This window comes from Pundamilia nyererei, unplaced genomic scaffold (genome assembly GCF_000239375.1).
Source record: "Pundamilia nyererei isolate P.nyererei 1_Seehausen unplaced genomic scaffold, PunNye1.0 scaffold00078, whole genome shotgun sequence".
Taxonomy (NCBI): domain Eukaryota; kingdom Metazoa; phylum Chordata; class Actinopteri; order Cichliformes; family Cichlidae; genus Pundamilia; species Pundamilia nyererei.
Window position 1 is genome coordinate 841,487 of NW_005187479.1, and position 10,757 is coordinate 852,243.

The 10,757-nt window shown below is 42.6% G+C and overlaps 2 protein-coding genes across 2 annotated transcripts; one reads left to right on the forward strand and one right to left on the reverse strand.

Annotated features, from left to right (window-relative positions):
* Positions 1-1,226: 1,226 nt before the first annotated feature.
* rag1 (recombination activating 1) lies at positions 1,227-5,329 on the forward strand. Its single transcript, XM_005737657.1, has 3 exons — positions 1,227-1,543; positions 1,632-2,755; positions 3,582-5,329. The coding sequence occupies exons 1-3, from the start codon at positions 1,227-1,229 to the stop codon at positions 5,327-5,329; spliced, it is 3,189 nt and encodes a 1,062-aa protein (XP_005737714.1).
* A 3,015-nt stretch (positions 5,330-8,344) lies between these two features.
* Positions 8,345-9,946, reverse strand: rag2 (recombination activating gene 2). The gene has a single exon (XM_005737658.1). The coding sequence runs from the start codon at positions 9,944-9,946 to the stop codon at positions 8,345-8,347; it is 1,602 nt and encodes a 533-aa protein (XP_005737715.1).
* Positions 9,947-10,757: the final 811 nt, after the last annotated feature.

A 10,757-nucleotide genomic window follows, 5' to 3' on the forward strand; every position in this document is an offset into this window, starting at 1 on the left:
CCACGACTCCTGGTAACAGAAGCTTCAAGCTGTGACTGGCTCAAACGTATACAGTATATGTAGGGTGTAAGGGCCTAGCTCCAGGGCTTTCCTTGTGCTCCCATGCAGAGAGGAGCCCCCAAGGGAGCTGACGCCAGCTGAGACTGAAAAACAAGGTAAGAACCCAGCTGACACACATGCACACAGGCTCAGCTGTTTGTCTCAAAGGGGAGTTCAGCATGAGAAGTACACAGAGAGAGAGCTGAGAAAATAAGGAGACTGACAGATTTGAGCCTCCAAGGATGAAAATGTAGTGAGATCATTGAAAGATGGATAGACAGAAGATTCAACTGTGTGAATGCTGTAGGTGTGAAATGGTAAGAGCAAAGATTGAACTATTAGTTTCTAAGATTGTTTGACTGCTTTATTGTCAGAACTGGTAATAGAACCTAGATAGTATGGGAGAAGATGAAATAGGGCCCATCAGTGTAGCACCGTCATTGATCTTACCTGTGCTGTATCATAAGAGCACTTGGCTGCTGAAATTGAACAATCTTGTGTTTGGAATAATTCTTTATGATGTTTATTCAATATGATGGTTTCTCATCTTCTTTTGCATCTGGTTTGGTCAATATCTATGTAATATGTAATAAGTTTGCTGTGTTTCCGATTTTTCCTTGCATTAAAAGTGCCAGTTGGAAGCTTTCAGGGCTCCAGCTCTCCTGCCAGCCAAGAAAACAACTAATATAAATGATTGACAACCTTGCTGGGATAAGGTTTCCCATTTAGCAAACTTGCTGTGTCAAAGAAAAAAAAAAAGTCACAGTAGCTTACTGAGTGATGGGCTTGAAGATGAGTGAAATGAGGATTTTGGTGTTGTATCGATCCCCTAGTGCTTGTCTCATGCATTTTACACAAGATCTAAATGCCACTTATGGTATAATACAGCAGTCTAGGTCAAGGTTTGCTCTTCTCTATTCAGTGGGAATTTCAGGGTGTTATGAGCATAAATTCAGCAGGAATCAAGTAAAGCTTTTGGATTGTGTCATGGTCTCAATACTGAGAAGACACTACTGGCTCAACCATCCCTGTGAGGATTTTTAACCTTCAAACCTTTTCTCAATATCTATCATCTTATACTACAGATGGCTGAAATTGTTTTTCATGCTTTTGCAGTATATCAAATGACCTCCTCATCTCTTCTCTCCTCTCCTTGCCTCTCCAGCACCTAAGCTCTACATCTCATCATGGCAGCAGAAAGCCTGGAGACAGATGGTCCCAGATCATCCATGCCGCCAGAGCTCCACCATCCCCACTCTGAGTATTCTCAGTGGAAGTTCAAACTCTTCAGGGTGAAGTCCATGGAGAAAGCCCCTCTGCCCAGTGAAACACGGCCTGAGACTTCACCTACGGCAGCTCCAAATATAGAAATAGATCATGCTGCAGGTCCAGGGAGTGTTATGAAATTATGCCTAGGAGGGAAAAGCAAGGAAAATGTGGAGGGCCCTGGCAGGAGAGTAGATGTGAAGCTACAGGAGATGGAAACCCACATGGACCACCTCAGGTAATCAAATTGTTACATTTTGTGAATGATGCTATGTTATATTCATTTGTTTCTAAGGATCTGACACTATTTCCCTGGCTCTTTATAGGGGTTTGTGTCGTGTCTGTGGAATGGTTCTGAGGAAAGTCAAAGGACCAGTGCACGATGTTCATGGAGATCTGGATGAGGTGAGCAAGTGTGCCTTGCGTAAAATGGGCTGCAAGTTCCCAAGCTGGCCAGAAGTCATCCTTAAAGTCTTCAAAGTGGACGTGACAGAGGACACAGAATCTGTCCACCCCCTTTCCTTCTGCCACCGCTGCTGGATGGTTGCCATTCGAGGTGGGGGGGTCTGCAGCTTCACCAGAACAAGAGTGCCTGAGTGGAAACCTCACTCTTCCCTGTGCCACCTCTGCTACCCCAAAAAAACATCATTCCAGAGGACTGGAAGGAAGAGGAGGAAAGTCCTTCCAAGAGCACAGAGCCTGGCAAAAAGGACCAGATGGGACTGCGACGCCATCGCTGTTGGTGAGAGGAGAGTTCTGAGACCATTTGGAGACCGTCATGGTCCTGCTCTCAGGGCCTGGAAGAAGTTCAGCATCCAGAGAGAGCAGTGGGTGAGGAACATTACACGCTGCCAGAAAGATCACCTGAGCACCAAGCTGCTCTCTGAGAAGCTCCCTGTGGACTTTGTTGCATCGTTCACCTGCCTAGTGTGTGACCACCTGCTCTCTGATCCAGTTCAGTCCACCTGTGGGCACCTCTTCTGCCGTGGCTGCATTGTAAAATTTACCCACGTTCTAGGACCTCACTGCCCTGCCTGCAACTCGCCCTGTACACCCGATAATCTCACCTCACCTGCCAAAGTCTTTTCATCTGCCCTCCATTCCCTACCTCTGCTCTGCCCCAGTGAGGGATGTCGTGAGCAAGTGAGGCTGGACTCATTTAAGGCTCACTGTCTGAGCCACGAGCTGAAGGAAAATGAAAACCTGAGTCTGTCAGAACTTGATAACTTCCTACTAACCAATAAAGGGGGAAGACCTCGCCAGCACTTGCTCTCGCTAACCCGTCGTGCCCAGAAGCATCGACTGAGGGATCTGAAGAACCAGGTGAAGGTGTTTGCAGACAAAGAGGAAGGTGGTGATCTGAAGTCTGTGTGTTTGACGCTGTTTCTGCTTGCACTGAGATCTGGGAATGAACACCGTCAGGCAGATGAGCTAGAGGCCATGATGCAAGGTAAGAGGCTATTATAAGGGTTTATGTTCAATCAACACAGCCCTCCGTGGCAAAGAAAGGGGGATACAAACAAATGAAAATCATGATAGTGTTTGCTCATTAATATTTCCACCTACCCCCGAGGAATACAGTCGTCTCATGAATAACAATGAAGAAAAGTCCAATATTCAGGAGACATAAGAAAGCTTTCTGTGATTTTGATTGAAAAGCATTTAATTATTGTCCATTTCTGTCTATTGAACCACTGCTGCTGCACATTCAACCCCTCCCTGATTTTCTCCCACTTTCACTCATCTTGTCTGTCAGTCTCTCATTCTCACACTCCCTTTAATGCACAATAACAACTCTTGTGAAGGGGCTGTTAGAATCAAAACAACATCAGCAGCTCTTGTATCTGCAAATTACACAGACAGCACCATCCTCCTCTCTGGGGAATAGAAGGCAGCTGGTGTCTGTTTTCATCTACAGCCAATACATCACTATTGCCAGCTTCACTGATTCACCCTCTGTCCCCTTATAACATTTGAAATTTAGGAAATATTGGATTTTGTAATCAGCGGCTTGTGGGCTTTTGACAATGAGGCATTCACATTTGGGTGTGAAATTTACGCTTCTGTCTGTCTCATTGTAGAAATTACTCCAAATGTGGGATATCAAATGAGGAAATTTTAGATACTGCAGTATTTTCAAAGCACTAGAAATAGGCTTCTGTGGGTTGGTATTAAATAATTCTCTTCATGTGTCAATCCTTTCTTTTTATGTTGAGACTGTGCCTCTTTCTGTCTCTCTCTGAAACTTTATCTCCTCTCATTTTCTCTCTCTGCAGGCAGAGGCTTTGGGTTGAGTCCTGCTGTGTGCCTGGCCATTCGGGTCAACACATTCCTGAGCTGCAGTCAATATCATAAGATGTATCGGACTGTCAAAGCCACAAGTGGCCGCCAGATCTTTCAGCCCTTGCACACTCTTCGAGCTGCAGAGAAGGAGCTTCTCCCTGGTTTTCACCAGTTTGAATGGCAGCCAGCTCTCAAAAACGTGTCCCCATCCTATAATGTTGGCATTATTAATGGGCTCTCTGGATGGTCTTCCTCAGTGGATGACGTCCCAGCTGACACTATCACTCGGCGCTTTCGGTACGATGTGGCACTTGTGTCTGCCTTAAAGGATCTGGAGGAGGACATCATGGAGGGGCTGAGGGAGAGTGGGATGGAAGACAGTGCCTGCACATCAGGTTTTAGTGTCATGATCAAGGAATGTTGCGATGGCATGGGTGATGTCAGCGAGAAGCATGGCGGGGGACCAGTTGTTCCTGAGAAGGCTGTTCGTTTTTCTTTCACTGTTATGTCTGTCTCTGTCCTGGCAGACGATGAGGAGGAGGAGGTTACCATTTTTACCGAGCCAAAGCCAAATTCAGAACTGTCCTGTAAGCCTCTGTGCCTGATGTTTGTGGATGAGTCAGACCATGAGACACTCACAGCTGTCCTGGGGCCTATAGTTGCAGAACGTAATGCAATGAAAGAAAGCAGACTTATCCTGTCCATGGGTGGTCTGCCTCGATCCTTTCGCTTCCACTTCAGGGGCACGGGATATGATGAGAAGATGGTGCGTGAGATGGAGGGGCTGGAGGCCTCTGGGTCCACGTACGTCTGCACTCTATGTGACTCCAGTCGTGCAGAGGCCTCTCAAAACATGGTGCTGCACTCCATCACCCGCAGTCACGAAGAGAACCTAGAACGCTATGAAATATGGAGAACCAACCCCTTTTCTGAGTCAGTAGATGAGCTGCGTGATAGAGTCAAAGGTGTGTCTGCAAAGCCCTTCTTGGAGACGCAGCCAACGCTAGATGCATTGCACTGTGACATCGGCAATGCTACTGAATTCTACAAGATCTTCCAGGATGAGATCGGAGAGGTGTATAAAAAGGCCAACCCCAGCCGGGAGGAACGGCGCAGCTGGAGGGCGGCCTTAGATAAACAGCTGAGGAAGCAGATGAAGCTTAAACCAGTAATGAGGATGAATGGGAACTACGCCCGCAGACTAATGACCCAGGAGGCTGTGGACGTGGTGTGTGAGCTGGTGCCCTCAGAAGAGAGAAGAGAGGCCCTGAGGGAGCTTATCAAACTCTACCTCCAAATGAAACCTGTGTGGCGTGCCACCTGCCCAGCCAAGGAATGCCCTGACCAGCTATGCCGCTACAGTTTTAACTCTCAGCGCTTTGCTGACCTCCTCTCCACTACCTTCAAATATAGGTACAATGGAAAGATAACAAATTATCTGCACAAGACCCTAGCCCACGTACCTGAAATTATAGAGAGAGACGGATCCATAGGAGCCTGGGCCAGCGAGGGGAACGAGTCAGCAAACAAGCTCTTCAGGCGTTTTCGCAAGATGAATGCACGCCAGTCTAAGACCTTTGAACTGGAGGACGTGCTGAAACACCACTGGCTGTACACGTCCAAGTACTTGCAGAAGTTTATGGAAGCTCACAAGGACTCTGCAAAGGCTCTACAGGCTACCATTGACCCAGTAGAGATCCAGGATGATGATGAAATGTCTTTGGAAGTTCCTGATTTTTGAATTTTCCATAACTATTAACATTTGATTGATTTCTAGAGAATTGTACCATTGGTCAGTTATCTCTACATGGAAGTATTTTGACTTTCCAGAAAGTGAAGTCAGTCTCATTCTGCTTTGGGCAAGAGGCCAAACACATTTTATGTTGTTTTTTGTTTTTATATTTTGGAACTCAGATGCTTGCGTGTTGTTAGATATTACAAACAGATTTTGCTTGAATAGCCAGTGTTTTGCACCTGAACCCATAAATGAAGATTATTTTATGGAAAACAATGCTATTTTACACTTTTGATGTTTGTTTTTCTTTCTTTAAACATTTATTTGACTTCGAATTGCTTTGTTAACTGTTAGTTACTACACCACAAAGATGTGACGGCAGAGGCAACACATTTTTTTTCATACTCCTTTTCCTTTTTTTGGTTTATAAATCGACACCATCTGTGAAAAATGGTGCATTTTATTGTATTGCAAGGATATGACACATTTATGCATTTATATAGAGAGGATATTTATGGAAACAGATGAAAGCGCTGTAAGTCATAGAGAGAAATCGTGTTAAAAAGACCACATTTGTGGCCACTGTATTAATATATCATTTTAGCAGGAGCAAAATGCAATCACAGAGACCCAAATGTTCTTTGTTTCATGAGTGCCCTCTGAAAAAGATGACTTTACTGCTTTATCGTGGGATCCCTGTGGGGCAGAATAGATGCCAGGTCACTTTGAACCAATTTTTATCTCGTTTACTTTTTGCACAGTGGAGGATAGATGATACTTATTTGAATTCTTCTCATAAAATAAAACATATACTGACCTTTTTGTTGATATCATAAAAATACAGTATGGTCCATTACGGTGCCTAATACCCCATGGACTCTCTAGCAGGCAGGGATTTTTCTTAAGTTCTGTATATAACCTGGCTCTTTTTCTCAGCTGATATATCTTCACAGCTTCAGTCGTCAGGGGAGAGCGATGGGTGAGAGCCAGAAAGACCTGATGTAAACTGAATTGTTGGCAACTTTATTTGTTTGATTGATTGATTATATTGTCTTTTTCTGCCCTCACCATTTTGAATTGTGACAGGCAATTTTGTTTTCTTACTTGATTGAATGTTTGATTTTATTTTACTGTCATAAATGTAACCATATGACAGCTATGAAATATCCGCATTTCATTGGATACTTGTCACAGTGCTACCATAACGCCATGTTTTGGAGTGCATTATATAGCAACTTGTCTCATATTTGTTTTTGCCGTAATGAATTGCATTTCCAAAGTAATGGATGATGGATGATTCACAAAATTCTACTTCTGTCATGTTTCACAGTGTATCTCCTCATTTTGGGCTCACATGCATAGACTAAATGTACAGTTTACTGGGACCGCACAATACTTTCTCTGTTCATTCATTTTGCATACACTAAAGTTCCACTACCTACCACTACCTTCAAATTATGTTATGCTGTATTTACTTATTTCTTATGTATTGTCATTGAATCAGACAACTTACCATCCTTTTGTGAAGTTTGTACTTTTTGTCTCTGTTTACATCAGATAATAAATAAAAACTGAAGAATTGTGATTCTTGTTTGCTTAAATTATTATTATTTTTGTATTTAATTTAATTTTGCATTAGTAACACAGAATTCAGCTGTAAAGTGTTAATAAAAAAACAAAACAAAATAACAATGATCTTTTAGAAAACATTACAACAAACTAGATGCAGACCTGAATGCAGAGAATATGGAAGCACTTTAAAAGCTAAAGAAATTCAGTTGATTCAATATATATATATAGCTTAGACCATTTAACTGTTCACAGTTCTGATTACGTATTGTTTATCAATATCATATTTATGCTCATGTTTATATAACTCTGAAATCAATTTAGTATACTTACTTAATACCTACTTAATACTGAAAGCTGGAGTTAGTAGTCAGTATATTCCTCAAGAGAGTGACAAATAACTGAAACGCACATATAACTGGATCATTTGATATAAAATGTACCAGGACAACAGTTCACATTTGATCCCTCAAAATTAGCTAGTATGCTTTGTACAGTAACTTTGTGTGTTTAATAAGATATTTAAAATTTTTACCTTCATACTATGAATATTTTCAGAGTTACAGGGCCTTAAAGTACCAAAAGGCGGGCTAAAATTTTGAGCTTTTTAATTCCCATTATGTTTTCTATAATTGATAAGACCTTGTAAACCTGTCAAGTACAAGAATTCGGATTGAGAAACATTAAATTGGTACAATAGCTCAAATATGCTGGAGAATATAATGCAGTAATTCAAAAAATAATAAGTAAAATTTTAGACTCATACCTCCATAGTGTGACTACCTGTAACTGTGAAAATTTGCATGCCTTCATTAAACATGCTAAATTTATTGTATAGGAAATTTAAAACAGGGTCATTAATAACAGCATCAGATGGGAGACACCGACTGTTTTAAACTGATAGGCTAATTAGAGTATGTCTTTTTAAGATAACAATACACCACTGTGAGGACACAAAATTACAGACTGAAAATCACACATTTTATTAAGGATTTATCAGTTTTATTGTACAAAACACTGCAATAACAATTCAGTTCCATCTGCACTTTGAAGAAAGTGGGTCTGTGGTACTTAAAACGTACGTATGAAAGAAAGAAAGAAACAGAATGAACCTTTTCACAGCTGATAAAGAGTAAAACTGCATTTTTGTTGCACAATGTGAAATAACAACAGAAACATTCAATAATAAAAGGAAATGTTGCAAATCTTCAAAAACTGTAAACTGTTAATTTAACTCAAAATAAATCAAGTAGGTGTGAGTGTTTGTCTGTTAGTTCAATAGTCATGTGATCTAACTTAAACTTGGCTTGTGACTCTATTACGTTCAGTGAGCACTTCAAGGTAGTTTGAGGGATTTTCTCGATTTGGTTTATTAGATTACTGTTAGGGTGGAAAAAACATCCTAAGCATACAAAGTTTTCTTAACAGGCACACATCATATGAAAATCTGAGTCAGTCAAACAGCCGTCTGAAAAAGCTTTTTTTGGCAGGGGACATCTTGATTGTCAGAGGTCTTTTTTTGTCTTTAGCTTTCATGGTGATGCGCTTCAGTGGTATAATATGTCGAGGTGGGGTCATCTCCTGGTAGGGCAGGCCTCCGTGGTCCAAGCAGAAGTACTTCTTGTTGCCTTGAGAGAGTTTCAGCAGCAGGGTCTCAGACAGCTCCATGCACTTGGCGTGCACCCAGTGGCCCCCTTCCCCTCTGGAGCAAAAGATCATGGCTGGTCGGTGGAGCTCTGTGGAGTAGTATGGCTCCCATGTGTTGGGATCCAACTGACAGCCAAGGCAGCATTTTATCCAGTAACCTGTTTGTGATTCATCCTCTTCATCCTCTTCATTGTAAGCCTCCCCTTCTCCGTCGCTGCTGCCATCCAACTCATGTGGTTCACGGCCGAAGTAGAGCTCCTCAGAATCTTCAAGAGGAGTGGAGTCATCATAATCCGTTGACTCCTGGCTGCAGGCAAGGGTTCCATCTTCCTCTCTGGTCTCTCCCTCTGTCTGGAAGTTCACCTGGTAGAAGTAATGCATATCTTGTTGGGATGGCCTTCCCTCTGTGGGCACAGCTAGTAGGATGCCTCCCTCTCCAGAGCTGCCACCAAACCAAGTACGACTATGGATGATATCTGGGGTCCACTTGGGTGTTTCTACGGGGTCAAAGTGGATTCCTTTCTCATCTAGAATCACAGTAGTGCACTCCATCCGCTTTTGTGAGTCTGACTGATATCCACCTAAGATGATGTATCTATGAGTGGGTCCCGTACGTGTAAAGATGGCACTAGAGATAGATAAACCATTGTCTAGGGTTTCACAGGAAAGCAACGGGCTGCCTTGCAAAAGCTCAACATGCAGGCAAAACAGACGCGGTGGACGTGAGTCTGAGGCTAGTGAGTGGCCTCCAATGAAGTAGACACAGTCTTCTCTAGCAAGGGCCAGATGGAAAGACTGTCCATCACTAAGCTCAGGTAAAGTGTGAGCAGAGCAGCAGCCAAACTCCAGGTCAAAGAGGAACACCTGAGGTGGACAGTCTACAACACTGTTCCAGCTCTCCGTGGTCCTCTCTCCTGAGGGCATGTAGGACCTACCCCCAAACAACACACAAGCTGTCTTCCCACGACTTTGGACCATGCTCATTGTGTGGCCATATCGAGGTCCTGGCACTTCTGCCACTAGCTCTTTCTCTTTGCAGCAGAGCGTTAATTTACGATTGCAGCCACGACTATCCATGGTCAACAGGTACAAGCTTGATGAGATCTCATTATTTGGAGTGCGACCACCGTGGATGAGGTAACTCTCTGGAAGCCCATCATAGGGGTCGAGGCGGCAAACAGCTGGGCAGCGTAATGGGGGCAGGTAGCACGAGTCATTAGAGAACGAGATGGCTCTCAGCTTCATCTCGCCATGTTTAAACCGTACACCAAATACTCCTGTTGGACACGAGCGCTTAGGCCAACCCTTCTGGCCAAACAGCAGAACTTCACCATCCAGCTGCAGCAGAGAGCAGCCGGGCTGCAGAAGGCCTGCACAGTTCACTGGAGTTAATGGCTGCAGGGTCATTTTCTGGCAGGTGTCTGTGTCAAAACAGCAATGAAAGACACAAACACAATGTGTAAGTCAGCTGTTGTTTGTGTTCATTCAGATGGTTGTAATTGTTCTTCCTGTTTATGAAAGTAACGTGTAGACGAGCACAGCTTAGGTAATCATAATATGCACTACAGGCACTAAAATGTAGCATAGGGTCAATTATTTAGCCTTTTTACGAAAATCATGGCATATTTAATAGCTACCAACACTTAAATAGTGACCAGATATATAAAACAAAAGATATTATTGGAGTAATAATTATAAAAGATAAGTTGTAAGAGGACTCATAATATCAGTATTATACAGTTGCAGTGTAAATTATTACCATTAAAAGTGCTACTACATTTGATGTCTTCTAAGCCACTACCAATTTTAGCTCGCAAACTAAAGCAGCACTGCAGTTTCTACAATCCTTTAACCATCTGCAAAAAATAGTAAAGAAAAAAAAATTCCTCATGCATCAAGTTCACATTTAAGTTTGAAAAAGTGAGAAGGTGATTTACTGAGAATGTTTCTAAGAATCTTTTTAAAGTGTTGTCTGTAGTGTGAACATGATGAGCAAAGAGACCTTGAGTTTGGCATTGCAAGAGCACAGCTTTACTCAAAGAGAGAGAGAACTTGTTATTCTTCCATTAATGTAGAATGGATTTTAGTTTGCTTACCTTTGAGCCAGTGGCAGGATGCAGTGCTTGAATTTTTAGTGAATCTTATGATCACCAAGATGAAGTTAAAGTACTCTTTATGTAGCTGAACCTTGACAAAGGCAGACAGTGGTAGCGTTTGT

What these genes read in the sequence shown, in the direction of transcription:
- rag1 (XM_005737657.1), top strand. Translation starts at nt 1,227, where the DNA reads ATGGCAGCAGAAAGCCTGGAGACAGATGGTCCCAGATCATCCATGCCG. An exon ending in ACCCACATGGACCACCTCAG is followed by an intron (nt 1,544 to 1,631) that starts GTAATCAAATTG and finishes GGCTCTTTATAG; the next exon opens with GGGTTTGTGTCGTGTCTGTG. An exon ending in GCTAGAGGCCATGATGCAAG is followed by an intron (nt 2,756 to 3,581) that starts GTAAGAGGCTAT and finishes CTCTCTCTGCAG; the next exon opens with GCAGAGGCTTTGGGTTGAGT.
- rag2 (XM_005737658.1), bottom strand. Translation starts at nt 9,946, where the DNA reads ATGACCCTGCAGCCATTAACTCCAGTGAACTGTGCAGGCCTTCTGCAG.